This window comes from Salvelinus fontinalis, unplaced genomic scaffold, assembly GCF_029448725.1.
Source record: "Salvelinus fontinalis isolate EN_2023a unplaced genomic scaffold, ASM2944872v1 scaffold_0569, whole genome shotgun sequence".
In the NCBI taxonomy this organism is placed as follows: domain Eukaryota; kingdom Metazoa; phylum Chordata; class Actinopteri; order Salmoniformes; family Salmonidae; genus Salvelinus; species Salvelinus fontinalis.
In genome coordinates, this window is record NW_026600778.1 from 83,964 (window position 1) to 100,263 (window position 16,300).

A 16,300-nucleotide genomic window follows, 5' to 3' on the forward strand; every position below is an offset into this window, starting at 1 on the left:
GTATTGTTACACCATGTAGGAGCAGTATAGACCTAGTCTGTTCATTATATACATCTACATGATGTATTGTTACACCATGTAGGAGCAGTGTAGACCTAGTCTGTTCATTATATACATCTACATGATGTATTGTTACACCATGTAGGAGCAGTATGGACCTACAGTAGCTAGCTACTTATTTAGATTTAGTTTGACTTAATGAAACTGCCTTAAATGTGCTGTAGTAATAAATCAAATCGCACTAATCAATCAACACATTCCTGTCGTTGTATGTCTCAATATAATAGTATTATTTAATTAAATCCATTTACAATAATCTTTGTCTGAAAATAAAATATGATCCTCAACTGCGTTTCCCACTCCAGTCAGCAGACGGCGATGTGCGTGTTTCAGGCGATGCTGCTAGCGTGACGTCTAATCTAGTGGACGGTTCTTCATAAACATCTCGTCAACCACCTCGGTAGCTTGCTAGCCAACATAGCCGAAGGTTTCTAGCTATTTATACGATTTCGGTCTATATTAGCTATTGTGTTTTAGACACACGTTTGTCGTATCTACTTGTTAACCTATTTAATTGAATATTACGTTAATTTGTATTAGTCAGCTATAGTAGCTTGCTGGTTAAGTTAGCACTAGCCTAATCGCTAATTGAAGCTAGCTAGCTAACATCCCCGAACATGAGCTCCTTAAACTACTCCCCTCCTGTTAAAGAAGAGGTCTGCTGGACGGAGGAAGAAGCTCTGGGGTTGAACATTGTCGTGAAAGAGGAGAAGGAAGAAGAGGATGTTACAGTAAAACAAGAAGTAGAGGATGAGTCTGTTACAGTGAAAAAAGAAGAGGAAGACGTTTCAGTGAAAGAAGAGGAAGACGCTTTCAGAGTGAAAGAGGAGGAGGATGTTACAGTAAAAGAAGAGGAGGAGGGAAAAGAGGAGGATGCAGTTTTTGGAGTGAAGAATGAAGGGGAGATTACTGTCACATTGAAAGATGAAGAGGTGGAGAACGGGGATCTGATTAACACCAGTAAGTACCGCCTTAAATGTGTTTTTAACTTAGGATATTCGAGGGTTGGCTCGTCAATACCTCTTCAACGGAGGCCTAGGATGATGACTGATATGTCTAGAATCAGACGACGTAGAGAGCAAGCTACCCCTTGTTTTCTCCGTTCTGTTTCCAAAAAGTGACTTAACATATATATTTGAGAAGGGTCTATGCTGACCGCAGACTGTGGGGCACTGCATGTAGTGATTTTTATGTAGTGATGTTTTACTACACACCGTGCCCCCCAATAGTTCCATGCGAGAGTTGGGTTGGCTACACCAAAGATTATGGATATACTGACAAGATGTCTCTCCGCCCTAACAAGGGGAGTAGTTGTCCACAAGCGGCACTGCGGGTTGTCTAGCTCCCGCCTATCCTTTCTTTGGATTGGTGGATTCATCTTATTATTGAAATCTATTGTTTATATTCTATGAGGGTTGTTGTCGTCAACCGCCTGTATTCAATGGAGAGAGATGCTAAGCTACTAGCATGAATATGCATAGCGATCTGGAGACAACTCCTATAGTGTTTTTATCAAAGTTGTCTGTATGTCACGTGTCCACAAAACAACTTAATCATTACAAAACTTCTGTTGGATCAAGTAAACCTCACGTAGCAAATAAGCCTTTCATTTTGTTGTTGACCGAATTTGACACTTTCCACACTGTGTTGATAATTGTTTCCACTTGGATACAACCTACTGTAGTCTACTGTCATGACCTAGAGAGATACAACCTACTGTAGCCTACTGGCATGACCTAGAGAGTTACAACCTACTGTAGCCTACTGGCATGACCTAGAGAGTTACAACCTACTGTAGCCTACTGGCATGACCTAGAGAGTTACAACCTACTGTAGCCTACTGGCATGACCTAGAGAGATACAACCTACTGTAACCTACTGGCACGACCTAGAGAGATACAACCTACTGTAACCTACTGGCATGACCTAGAGAGATAAAACCACTTGGATATAACCTACTGTATCCTACTGGCTTGACCTAGAGAGTTACAACCTACTGTAACCTACTGGCTTGACCTAGAGAACTAAAGTTGTAAAATTCTTTGATTTTAAATGATTTTTTTCCGGTAATAGTGATAATTTGGATCTTCCTATCCACATGTGGGATCCCTCTGCTTTGTCGTCCACTCTACACCAATAACAGACAACTACTGTGGGTTCCCTCTCCTTTGTCGTCCGCTCTACACCAATAACAGACAACTACTGTGGGCCTCCCAATCATACAGCCTGGATACAGCCTGGATTCAAACCGTGAACTGTAGTGATGCCTCTTGCACTGAGATGCAGTGGCTTAGACCGCTGCATCCATGTGTGTGTTAACTATTTAACTGTACTAGAATGCTTAAAAGACTGCTAAAATGTTAAATATCGGTTATCGGTATCGTTTTTTGGGGCAAGGAAAATATCTCAGGATAATAATATCTCAGGATATTACTGCGAGAAAACCCCTCTAAGCTCACACAACTCTCCTGCACCTTTATCAGATCAGCAGCGATTCACGTCAGCCTCCAGAGAGGTCGTCAGGTGTAAAGTGCTGCAATCATCATGGTGTGGAACTGTTGTTTTGAGTGAGGCAATAACTGGCACAGTCTCGTATCACAAATTAGTTCAATCTGCTTTGAAAGTATCAGAAACCTCTTGTATTCAGGTCTGAATTGTAGCCACTACCTCAGTTGAAATGACAACTATCTCCGAGCGTAGTAGCTTGATGGTCTCGAATGTTCATTTTAGCGTCCCCAGACAAAACCGCACACCCGGAGAAAGTGCAAGTCTCTGGGCTTTCAGTGTCAGGAGAGGGCGGTGATGAAACTGGCACTTGATTTTAATGAACTCCCCCAAACAAGAACAAATCTGAACCAAACATAGACTTATATGTTTCACAAGTTTGGCCACACAGTACAGCACAGTAGACAACTAAGTAACTAGATACTCTGTTTGTCTTTGACAGGAGAGAGACCAGACTCTCCCTCTGACATCGGGAAGAGTCCTTCAGGGGAATCAGACCCAGGGAAGAGTCCTTCATGGGAATCAGACCCAGAGATGCCCAAAGCAACAGGAGGACATCACTGCTCCCACTGTGGAAAGAGTTTTACAAAGTTAGGGAGCCTGAAGAAACATGAGAGGACACACACAGGAAAAAAGACTTTCCAATGTTCCCAGTGTGGAAAAGGTTTTCTTTGGTTATATCACCTGAATAGGCATGAGAGGACACACACAGGAGAAAAACCGTTCCAATGCTCCCATTGTGGAAAAAGTTTTAACGAATTAGGGTACCTATTAATACATAAGAGAATACATTCTGGAGAGAAGCCTTACCACTGCTCTAAATGTAGAATGACTTTTACCTGGTTAGGGAGCCTTAAAACGCATGAGAGAATACACACTGGAGAAAATCCTTTCCAATGTTCCCACTGTGGAAAGAATTTTACTCAGTTAGGGAACCTAAATCGGCACAAGAGGACACACACAGGAGAGAAGCCTTACCAATGCTCTCAGTGTAGAAAGAGTTTTAGGGGTTTAGTGAGCCTGAAACAGCATAAGAGAATACACACAGGAGAGAAGCCGTATCACTGTTCCCAGTGTGGAAAGAGTTTTAGATGGTTAGGGACTCTGAAAATGCATGAGAGGACACACACAGGAGAAAAACCGTACCAATGCACCATGTGTGGAAAGAGATTTACCCAGTTAAAGTCCATGAAATTACATGGGAGAATACATACAGGAGAGAAGCCTTACCACTGCTCCCACTGTGGAATGACTTTTACCTGGTTAGTAAACATGAAAACTCATGAGCGAATACACACAGGAGAGAAGCCTTATCAATGTTCCCAGTGTGGAAAGAATTTTAGGGGTTTAGTGAACCTGAAACAGCATGAGAGGACACACCCACAAGAAAAGCCTTACCAATGCTCCCTGTGTGGAAAGAGTTTTACAAAGTTAGGGGGTCTGACAAGGCATGAGAGGACACACACAGGAGGGGATAAGACATACCACTGCTCCCTGTGCGGAAAGACATTTAACAGGTTAAGGCATCTGAATAAGCATGAAAGAATACATACACAGGAGGAGAAGACATACCACTGCTCTCATTGTGGAAAGACATTTTCCCAGTCAGAGGACCTGAAAGCACATGAGAGAATAGAGAGGCTTTGTTCTGACTTGTGTTTTTGACTGAGAATTTGTGTTTTTGTATATACCACATGAAATCATATTGTTTATATGAAGTCTTCAACAAAATAGGTTTACTTAAAAAAATGTTTGTTTCGTTTCTAAAATGAGATATAAAAAAAATGATGTACATTGATATTTTGTATACAAGTGTACAGGTTTCAGGCTAATAGAGCGCAGGTGCATAACAAAGTTTGTAATTTTCCACGATAGTAAGTAAGTAGCCTTGCAGGAGCCTTGGCTTGTCTAATCCAGAACAGCTCATAGTAACAGGAGCCTATCTCCTGTTTCTGTAAAGGACTCTAGTCTATACATTACCACAGTATAGTAACAGGAGTCTAGTCTATACAGTACCACAGTATAGTAACAGGAGTCTAGGCTATACAGTACCACAGTATAGTTACAGGAGTCTAGTCTATACAGTACCACAGTATAGTAACAGGACTCTAGTCTATACATTACCACAGTATAGTAACAGGAGTCTAGTCTATACATTACCACAGTATAGTAACAGGAGTCTAGTCTATACAGTACCACAGTATAGTAACAGGAGTCTAGTCTATACAGTACCACAGTATAGTAACAGGAGTCTAGTCTATACATTACCACAGTATAGTAACAGGAGTCTAGACTATACAGTACCACAGTATAGTAACAGGAGTCTAGTCTATACAGTACCACAGTATAGTAACAGGAGTCTATCTCCTGGTTCTGTAGTGAGGCATCTTGATGTACAGTACTTCCCCTGGATAGGACTCTAGTCTATACATTACCACAGTATAGTAACAGGAGTCTAGTGTATACAGTACCACAGTATAGTAACAGGAGTCTAGTCTATACAGTACCACAGTATAGTAACAGGAGTCTAGTGTATACAGTACCACAGTATAGTAACAGGAGTCTAGTGTATACAGTACCACAGTATAGTAACAGGAGTCTAGTGTATACAGTACCACAGTATAGTAACAGGAGTCTAGTCTATACAGTACCACAGTATAGTAACAGGAGTCTAGTCTATACATTACCACAGTATAGTAACAGGAGTCTAGTCTATACATTACCACATTATAGTAACAGGACTCTAGTCTATACAGTACCACAGTATAGTAACAGGAGTCTAGTCTATACATTACCACAGTATAGTAACAGGGGTCTAGTCTATACAGCACCACAGTATAGTAACAGGAGTCTAGTGTATACAGTACCACAGTATAGTAACAGGAGTCTAGTGTATACAGTACCACAGTATAGTAACAGGAGTCTAGTCTATACAGTACCACAGTATAGTAACAATCAATCAATCAATCAATTTTATTTTATATAGCCCTTCGTACATCAGATAATATCTCGAAGTGCTGTACAGAAACCCAGCCTAAAACCCCAAACAGCTAGAATGCAGGTGTAGAAGCACGGTGGCTAGGAAAAACTCCCTAGAAAGGCCAAAACCTAGGAAGAAACCTAGAGAGGAACCAGGCTATGAGGGGTGGCCAGTCCTCTTCTGGCTGTGCCGGGTGGAGATTATAACAGAACTATGCCAAGATGTTCAAAAATGTTCATAAGTGACAAGCATGGTCAAATAATAATCATGAATAATTTTCAGTTGGCTTTTCATAGCTGATCATTAAGAGTTGAAAAACAACAGGTCTGGGACAGGTGGCGGTTCCATAACCGCAGGCAGAACAGCTGAAACTGGAATAGCAGCAAGGCCAGGCGGACTGGGGACAGCAAGGAGTCACCACGGGCGGCAGTCCCGATGCATGGTCCTAGGGCCCAGGTCCTCCGAGAGAAAGAAAGAGAGAAGGAGAAAATTAGAGAGAGCCAAGATTTTCAAAATGTTCATAAATGACAAGCATGGTCAAATAATAATCAGGAATAAATCTCAGTTGGCTTTTCATAGCCGATCATTAAGAGTTGAAAACAGCAGGTCTGGGACAGGTAGGGGTTCCATAACCGCAGGCAGAAGAGTTGAAACTGGAATAGCAGCAAGGCCAGGCGGACTGGGGGCAGCAAGGAGTCACCACGGCCGGTAGTCCCGACGTATGGTCCTAGGGCTCAGGTCCTCCGAGAGAAAGAAAGAGAGAAGGAGAAAATTAGAGAGAGCCAAGATTTTCAAAATGTTCATAAATGACAAGCATTGTCAAATAATAATCAGGAATAAATCTCAGTTGGCTTTTCATAGCCGATCATTAAGAGTTGAAAACAGCAGGTCTGGGACAGGTAGGGGTTTCGTAACCGCAGGCAGAAACAGTTGAAACTGGAATAACAGCAAGGCCGGGCGGACTGGGGACAGCAAGGTGTCAGCATGCCCGGTAGTCCTGACGTATGGTCCTAGGGCTCAGGTTCTCAGAGAGAAAGAGAGAACGAGAGAATTAGAGAGAGCATACTTAAATTCACACAGGACACTGGATAAGACAGGAGAAGTATTCCAGGTATAACCAACTGACCCTAGCCCCCCGACACATAAACTACTGCAGCATAAATACTGGAGGCTGAGACAGGAGCGGTCAGGAGACACTGTGGCCCCATCCGAAGAAACCCCCGGACAGGGCCAAACAGGAAGGATATAACCCCACCCACTCTGCCAAAGCACAGCCCCCACACCACTAGAGGGATATCCTCAACCACCAACTTACAATCCTGAGACAAGGCCGAGTATAGCCCACAAAGGTCTCCATCACAGCACAACCAAGGGGGGGCGCCAACCCAGACAGGAAGTTCACGTCAGTAACTCAACCCACTCAAGTGACGCACCCCTCCTAGGGACGGCATGAAAGAGCACCAGCAAGCCAGTGACTCAGCCCCAGTAACAGGGTTAGAGGCAGAGAATCCCAGTGGAGAGAGGGGAACCGGCCCTGGAGAGACAGCAAAGGCGGTTCGTTGCTCCAGAGCCTTTCCGTTCACCTTCACACTCCTGGGCCAGACTACACTCAATCATATGACCTACTGAAGAGATAAGTCTTCAGTAAAGACTTAAAGGTTGAGACTGAGTCTGCGTCTCTCACATGGGTAGGCAGACTGTTCCATAAAAATGGAGATCTATAGGAGAAAGCCCTGCCTCCAGCTGTTTGCTTAGAAATTTTAGGGACAATTAGGAGGCCTGCGTCTTGTGACCGTAGCGTACGTGTAGGTATGTACGGCAGGACCAACTCGGAAAGATAGGTAGGAGCAAGCCCATGTAACGCTTTAAAGGTTAACAGTAAAACCTTGAAATCAGCCCTTGCCTTAACGGGAAGCCAGTGTAGGGAAGCTAGCACTGGAGTAATATGATCAAATTTCTTGGTTCTAGTCAGGATTCTAGCAGCCGTATTTAGCACTAACTGAAGTTTATTTAGTGCTTTATCCGGGTAGCCGGAAAGTAGAGCATTGCAGTAGTCTAACCTAGAAGTAACAAATGCATGGATTAATTTTTCTGCATCATTTTTGGACAGAAAATTTCTGATTTTTGCAATGTTACGTAGATGGAAAAAAGCTGTCCTTGAAACAGTCTTGATATGTTCGTCAAAAGAGAGATCAGGGTCAAGAGTAACGCCGAGGTTCTTCACAGTTTTATATGAGACGACTTTACAACCATCAAGATGAATTGTCAGATTTAACAGAAGATCTCTTTGTTTCTTGGGACCTAGAACAAGCATCTCTGTTTTGTCCGAGTTTAAAAGTAGAAAGTTTTCAGCCATCCACTTCCTTATGTCTGAAACACAGGCTTCTAGCGAGGGCAATTTTGGGGCTTCACCATGTTTCATTGAAATGTACAGCTGTGTGTCATCCGCATAGCAGTGAAAGTTAACATTATGTTTTCGAATAACATCCCCAAGAGGTAAAATATATAGTGAAAACAATAGTGGTCCTAAAACGGAACCTTGAGGAACACCGAAATGTACAGTTGATTTGTCAGAGGACAGACCATTCACAGAGACAAACATATCTTTCCGACAGGTAAGATCTAAACCAGGCCAGAACTTGTCCGTGTAGACCAATTTGGGTTTCCAGTCTCTCCAAAAGAATGTGGTGATCGATGGTGTCAAAGGCAGCACTAAGGTCTAGTAGCACGAGGACAGATGCAGAGCCTCGGTCTGACGCCATTAAAAGGTCATTTACCACCTTCACAAGTGCAGTCTCAGTGCTATGATGGGGTCTAAAACCAGACTGAAGCATTTCGTATACATTGTTTGTCTTCAGAAAGGCAGTGAGTTGCTGCGCAACAGCTTTTTCTAAAATTTTTGAGAGGAATGGAAGATTCGATATAGGCCGATAGTTTTTTATATTTTCCGGGTCAAGGTTTGGCTTTTTCAAGAGAGGCTTTATCACTGCCACTTTTAGTGAGTTTGGTACACATCCGGTGGATAGAGAGCTGTTTATTATGTTCAACATAGGAGGGCCAAGCACAGGAAGCAGCTCCTTCAGCAGTTTAGTAGGAATAGGATCCAGTATGCAGCTTGAAGGTTTAGAGGCCATGATTATTTTCATCATTGTGTCAAGAGATATAGTACTAAAACACTTAAGTGTCTCTCCCGATCCCAGGCCCTCGCAGAGCTGTGCAGATCCAGGACAGCTAAGCCCTGGAGGAATACGCAGATTCAAAGAGGAGTCCGTAATTTGCTTTCTAATGGTCATGATCTTTTCCTCAAAGAAGTTCATGAATTTATTACTGCTGAAGTGAAAGCCATCCTCTCTTGGGGAATGCTGCTTTTTAGTTAGCTTTGCAACAGTATCAAAAAGAAATTTTGGATTGTTCTTATTTTCCTCGATTAAGTTGGAAAAGTAACAGGAGTCTAGTCTATACAGTACCACAGTATAGTAACAGGAGTCTAGTCTATACAGTACCACAGTATAGTAACAGGAGTCTAGTCTATACATTACCACAGTATAGTAACAGGACTCTAGTCTATACATTACCACAGTATAGTAACAGGAGTCTAGTCTATACATTACCACAGTATAGTAACAGGACTCTAGTCTATACATTACCACAGTATAGTAACAGGACTCTAGTCTATACAGTACCACAGTATAGTAACAGGAGTCTATCTCCTGTTTCCGTAGTGAGGCAGCTTGTTACTTTTATTTCTTATTTGTATTTTTTTATTTTTAAACTGCACTGTTGGTTAGGGCTTGTAAGTAAGTATTTCACTGTAAGGTCTACCTACACCTGTTGTATTTGGCGCATGTGACTAATAAAGTTTGATTTGATAGTCTATTAAGTTGTAATATAGATTAATGGAATTTTGCATTTCTTGAATCCAGCCTTGAAACCTCTTGAATTGGATTAGATATATGATTTGAATATTGCTAAATTAATTTAATTGGATACAGTTGCAGATAAACATATTGGCACCCTTGCACCTTTCTTAAATAATGACCTATTTCTTCTAAAATAAGTTGAAATTGATGGTCTCCACACCTTATAGGATTTTCAACATTGCAGAACCAATACATGTTTTGTTAACTTAAGTTTACATTCGGCTAATTCAGCCACACCCATTGCTGACAGGTGTATAAAATCGAGCACACAACCATGCAATCTACATAGACAAACATTGGCAGTAGAATGCCTTACTGAAGAGCTCAGTGACTTTCAACGTGGCACCGTCATAGGATGCCACCTTTCCAACAAGTCAGTTCGCCAAATTTATGCCCTACTTGAGCTGCCCCGGTCAACTGTAAGTGCTGTTATTGTGAAGGGGAAAGGTCTAGGAGCAACAATGGCTCAGCCGCGAAGTGGTAGGCCACACAAGCTTACAGAACGGGACCGCTGAGTGCTGAAGCACGTAGCACGTAAAAATCGTTTATCCTCGGTTGCAACACTCACTACCAAGTTCCAAACTGCCTCAGGAAGCAAAGTCAGCACAATAACTGTTTGTCGTGAGCTTCTTGAGTATCCACACGTTACACATTCACACACACAGCAGCCTAGCCTGAAAATATTTTGGATATCTCAGATTGTTCTGAGAAATATTTCCAGGCTCTGCTGGCATGGAATCTCCCAGGATAAACATCTATGCTCTCCTCCCGGAGGTTATGACAACACAACATCAAACACCGTAAATACACAACTTGATGCAACCACATGAAAAGGTTGGGAACATGTTTTCATTGGCCAGTGAGAGGTCAAGCCCTCGCCACAGCTACAACTTATTTATCTGAATTCCTGCTGTAAAAATAGCTACATTATTTCTGACACCCACAACTCAGCTGCACCATGCAAGTTTTTTTTTTTTAAAGATTTATTTTTTAGTTTTTTAAAATAGAATCTTTAGTCTTGGGTCCCTGAATTTTTAAAACATTTCTTTACTTTTGATATTGAACACTACATTGTTGTTGAAGAAGAGCTTGCAGGTAACGGGGCGTTTATACTATTGGTAAAACATGTGGATAACCACGCTAGCTTCGCTTTCGTGTGGTGCTAGCAAGTATAATAGGTAGTGCTAGGTTTCAACAGCCTCTCGAGTGGTGCTAGCAAGTATAATAGGTAGTGCTAGGTATCAATAACCTCCCGAGTGGTACTAGCAAGTATAATAGGTAGTGTTAGGTATCAATAACCTCCCGAGTGGTGCTAGCAAGTATAATAGGTAATGCTAGGTATCAACAGCCTCCCGAGTGGTGCTAGCAAGCATAATAGGTAGTGCTAGGTATCAACAACTTCCCCTGTGGTGCTAGCAAGCATAATAGGTAGTGCTAGGTATCAACAGCCTCCCGAGTGGTGCTAGCAAGTATAATAGGTAGTGCTTGGTATCAACAGGCTCCCCAGTGGTGCTAGCAAGTATAATAGGTAGTGCTAGGTATCAACAGCCTCCCGGGTGGTGCTAGCAAGTATAATAGGTAGTGCTAGGTATCAACAGCCTCCCGAGTGGTGCTAGCAAGCATAATAGGTAGTATCAACAACCTCCCCTGTGGTGCTAGCAATTATAATAGGTAGTGCTAGGTATCAACAACCTCCCGAGTGGTGCTAGCAAGTATAATAGGTAGTGCTAGGTATCAACAGCCTCTCGTGTGGTGCTAGCAAGTATAATAGGTAGTGCTAGGTATCAAAAGCCTCTCCAGTGGTGCTAGAAAGTATAATAGGTAGTGCTAGGTATCAACAGCCTCTCGAGTGGTGCTAGCAAGTATAATAGGTAGTAACAGCCTCCCGAGTGGTGCTAGCAAGTATAATAGGTAGTGCTAGGTATCAACAGCCTCTCGAGTGGTGCTAGAAAGTATAATAGGTAGTGCTAGGTATCAACAGCCTCTCGAGTGGTGCTAGCAAGTATAATAGGTAGTAACAGCCTCCTGAGTGTTGCTAGCAAGTATAATAGGTAGTGCTAGGTATCAACAGCCTCCCGAGTGGTGCTAGCAAGCATAATAGGTAGTGCTAGGTATCAACAGCCTCCCCAGTGGTGCTAGCAAGTATAATAGGTATTGCTAGGTATCAACAGCCTCCCGAGTGGTGCTAGAAAGTATAATAGGTAATGCTAGGTATCAACAGCCTCCCGAGTGGTGCTAGCAAGTATAATAGGTAGTGCTAGGTATCAACAGCCTCCCAGTGGTGCTAGCAAGTATAATAGGGAGTGCTAGGTATCAACAGCCTCCCGAGTTGTGCGAGCAAGTATAATAGGTAGTGCTTGGTATCAACAGCCTCTCGAGTGGTGCTAGCAAGTATAATAGGTAGTAACAGCCTCCCGAGTGGTGCTAGCAAGTATAATAGGTAGTGCTAGGTATCAACAGCCTCCCGAGTGGTGCTAGCAAGTATAATAGGTAATGCTAGGTATCAACAGCCTCCCGAGTGGTGCTAGCTAGTATAATAGGTAGTGCTAGGTATCAACAGACTCCCGAGTGGTGCTAGCAAGTATAATAGGTAGTGTTAGGTATCAACAGCCTCCCGAGTGGTGCTAGCAAGCATAATAGGTAGTGCTAGGTATCAACAGCCTCCCGAGTGGTGCTAGCAAGTATAATAGGTAGTGCTAGGTATCAACAGCCTCCTGAGTGGTGCTAGCAAGTATAATAGGTAGTGCTAGGTATCAACAGCCTCCCGAGTGGTGCTAGCAAGCATAATAGGTAGTGCTAGGTATTAACAGCCTCCCGAGTGGTGCTAGCAAGCATAATTGGTAGTGCTAGGTATCAACAGCCTCTCGTGTGGTGCTAGCAAATATAATAGGTAGTGTTAGGTAGTAACAGCCTCCCGAGTGGTGCTAGCAAGCATAATAGGTAGTGCTAGGTATCAACAGCCTCCCGAGTGGTGCTATCAAGTGTAATAGGTAGTGCTAGGTATCAACAGCCTCTCGAGTGGTGCTAGCAAGTATAATAGGTAGTAACAGCCTCCCGAGTGGTGCTAGCAAGCATAATAGGTAGTGCTAGGTATCAACAGCCTCCCGAGTGGTGCTATCAAGTGTAATAGGTAGTGCTAGGTATCAACAGCCTCTCGAGTGGTGCTAGCAATTATAATAGGTAGTGCTAGGTATCAACAGCCTCCCGAGTGGTGCTAGCAAGTATAATAGGTAGTGCTAGGTATCAACAGCCTCCAGAGTGGTGCTAGCTAGTATAATAGGTTGTGCTAGGTGTCAACAGCCTCCCGAGTGGTGCTTGCAAGCATAATAGGTAGTGCTAGGTATCAACAACCTCCCCTGTGGTGCTAGCAAGCATAATAGGTAGTGCTAGGTATCAACAGCCTCCCGAGTGGTGCTAGCAAGCATAGTAGGTAGTGCTAGGTTTCAACAGCCTCCCAAGTGGTGCTAGCAAGCATAATAGGTAGTGCTAGGTATCAACAGCCTCTCGAGTGGTGCTAGCAAGTATAATAGGTAGTAACAGCCTCCCGAGTGGTGCTAGCAAGTATAATAGGTAGTGCTAGGTATCAACAGCCTCCCGAGTGGTGCTAGCAAGTATAATAGGTAGTAACAGCCTCCCGAATGGTGCTAGCAACTATAATAGGTAGTGCTAGGTATCAACAGCCTCCCGAGTGGTGCTAGCAAGTATAATAGGTAGTGCTAGGTTTCAACAGCGTCTCGAGTGGTGCTAGCAAGTTTAATAGGTAGTAACAGCCTCCCGAGTGGTGCTAGCAAGTATAATAGGTAGTGCTAGGTATCAACAGCCTCTCGAGTGGTGCTAGCAAGTATAATAGGTAGTAACAGACTCCCGAGTGTTGCTAGCAAGTATAATAGGTAGTGCTAGGTATCAACAACCTCCCCTGTGGTGCTAGCAATTATAATAGGTAGTGCTAGGTATCAACAGCCTCCCGAGTGGTGCTAGCAAGTATAATAGGTAGTGCTAGGTATCAACAGCCTCCCAGTGGTGCTAGCAAGTATAATAGGGAGTGCTAGGTATCAACAGCCTCCCGAGTTGTGCGAGCAAGTATAATAGGTAGTGCTTGGTATCAACAGCCTCTCGAGTGGTGCTAGCAAGTATAATAGGTAGTAACAGCCTCCCGAGTGGTGCTAGCAAGTATAATAGGTAGTGCTAGGTATCAACAGCCTCCCGAGTGGTGCTAGCAAGTATAATAGGTAATGCTAGGTATCAACAGCCTCCCGAGTGGTGCTAGCTAGTATAATAGGTAGTGCTAGGTATCAACAGACTCCCGAGTGGTGCTAGCAAGTATAATAGGTAGTGTTAGGTATCAACAGCCTCCCGAGTGGTGCTAGCAAGCATAATAGGTAGTGCTAGGTATCAACAGCCTCCCGAGTGGTGCTAGCAAGTATAATAGGTAGTGCTAGGTATCAACAGCCTCCTGAGTGGTGCTAGCAAGTATAATAGGTAGTGCTAGGTATCAACAGCCTCCCGAGTGGTGCTAGCAAGCATAATAGGTAGTGCTAGGTATTAACAGCCTCCCGAGTGGTGCTAGCAAGCATAATTGGTAGTGCTAGGTATCAACAGCCTCTCGTGTGGTGCTAGCAAATATAATAGGTAGTGTTAGGTAGTAACAGCCTCCCGAGTGGTGCTAGCAAGCATAATAGGTAGTGCTAGGTATCAACAGCCTCCCGAGTGGTGCTATCAAGTGTAATAGGTAGTGCTAGGTATCAACAGCCTCTCGAGTGGTGCTAGCAAGTATAATAGGTAGTAACAGCCTCCCGAGTGGTGCTAGCAAGCATAATAGGTAGTGCTAGGTATCAACAGCCTCCCGAGTGGTGCTATCAAGTGTAATAGGTAGTGCTAGGTATCAACAGCCTCTCGAGTGGTGCTAGCAATTATAATAGGTAGTGCTAGGTATCAACAGCCTCCCGAGTGGTGCTAGCAAGTATAATAGGTAGTGCTAGGTATCAACAGCCTCCAGAGTGGTGCTAGCTAGTATAATAGGTTGTGCTAGGTGTCAACAGCCTCCCGAGTGGTGCTTGCAAGCATAATAGGTAGTGCTAGGTATCAACAACCTCCCCTGTGGTGCTAGCAAGCATAATAGGTAGTGCTAGGTATCAACAGCCTCCCGAGTGGTGCTAGCAAGCATAGTAGGTAGTGCTAGGTTTCAACAGCCTCCCAAGTGGTGCTAGCAAGCATAATAGGTAGTGCTAGGTATCAACAGCCTCTCGAGTGGTGCTAGCAAGTATAATAGGTAGTAACAGCCTCCCGAGTGGTGCTAGCAAGTATAATAGGTAGTGCTAGGTATCAACAGCCTCCCGAGTGGTGCTAGCAAGTATAATAGGTAGTAACAGCCTCCCGAATGGTGCTAGCAACTATAATAGGTAGTGCTAGGTATCAACAGCCTCCCGAGTGGTGCTAGCAAGTATAATAGGTAGTGCTAGGTTTCAACAGCGTCTCGAGTGGTGCTAGCAAGTTTAATAGGTAGTAACAGCCTCCCGAGTGGTGCTAGCAAGTATAATAGGTAGTGCTAGGTATCAACAGCCTCTCGAGTGGTGCTAGCAAGTATAATAGGTAGTAACAGACTTCCGAGTGTTTCTAGCAAGTATAATAGGTAGTGCTAGGTATCAACAACCTCCCCTGTGGTGCTAGCAATTATAATAGGTAGTGCTAGGTATCAACAGCCTCCCGAGTGGTGCTAGCAAGTATAATAGGTAGTGCTAGGTATCAACAGCCTCTCGAGTGGTGCTAGCTAGTATAATAGGTTGTGCTAGGTGTCAACAGCCTCCCGAGTGGTGCTTGCAAGCATAATAGGTAGTGCTAGGTATCAACAACCTCCCCTGTGGTGCTAGCAAGCATAATAGGTAGTGCTAGGTATCAACAGCCTCCCGAGTGGTGCTAGCAAGCATAGTAGGTAGTGCTAGGTTTCAACAGCCTCCCAAGTGGTGCTAGCAAGCATAATAGGTAGTGCTAGGTATCAACAGCCTCTCGAGTGGTGCTAGCAAGTATAATAGGTAGTAACAGCCTCCCGAGTGGTGCTAGCAAGTATAATAGGTAGTGCTAGGTATCAACAGCCTCCCGAGTGGTGCTAGCAAGTATAATAGGTAGTAACAGCCTCCCGAATGGTGCTAGCAACTATAATAGGTAGTGCTAGGTATCAACAGCCTCCCGAGTGGTGCTAGCAAGTATAATAGGTAGTGCTAGGTTTCAACAGCGTCTCGAGTGGTGCTAGCAAGTTTAATAGGTAGTAACAGCCTCCCGAGTGGTGCTAGCAAGTATAATAGGTAGTGCTAGGTATCAACAGCCTCTCGAGTGGTGCTAGCAAGTATAATAGGTAGTAACAGACTCCCGAGTGTTGCTAGCAAGTATAATAGGTAGTGCTAGGTATCAACAGCCTCCCGAGTGGTGCTAGCAAGTATAATAGGTAGTGCTAGGTATCATCAGCCTCTCGAGTGGTGCTAGCAAGTATAATAGGTAGTAACAGCCTCCCGAGTGGTGCTAGCAAGTATAATAGGTAGTGCTAGGTATCAACAGCCTCCCGAGTGGTGCTAGCAAGTATAATAGGTAGTAACAGCCTCCCGAATGGTGCTAGCAACTATAATAGGTAGTGCTAGGTATCAACAGCCTCCCGAGTGGTGCTAGCAAGTATAATAGGTAGTGCTAGGTATCAACAGCGTCTCGAGTGGTGCTAGCAAGTTTAATAGGTAGTAACAGCCTCCCGAGTGGTGCTAGCAAGTATAATAGGTAGTGCTAGGTATCAACAGCCTCCCGAGTGGTGCTAGCAAGTATAATAGGTAGTGCTAGGTTTCAACAGCGTCTC

At 43.8% G+C, this 16,300-nt stretch overlaps 1 protein-coding gene across 1 annotated transcript; it reads left to right on the forward strand.

Moving 5' to 3' along the window:
- The first annotated feature begins 439 nt into the window (after positions 1-439).
- LOC129846510 (zinc finger protein ZFP2-like) lies at positions 440-5,781 on the forward strand. The gene is made up of 2 exons (XM_055914441.1): positions 440-1,020; positions 3,008-5,781. Exons 1-2 carry the CDS (start codon positions 678-680, stop codon positions 4,228-4,230), a joined length of 1,566 nt encoding a protein of 521 aa, XP_055770416.1. The 5' UTR covers positions 440-677; the 3' UTR covers positions 4,231-5,781.
- The last annotated feature ends 10,519 nt before the right edge of the window (positions 5,782-16,300 follow it).

Coding starts and splice junctions, on each gene's coding strand:
- LOC129846510 (XM_055914441.1), top strand. CDS start 678: ATGAGCTCCTTAAACTACTCCCCTCCTGTTAAAGAAGAGGTCTGCTGG. Junction 1,021..3,007: donor CGGGGATCTGATTAACACCA/GTAAGTACCGCC, acceptor TGTCTTTGACAG/GAGAGAGACCAGACTCTCCC.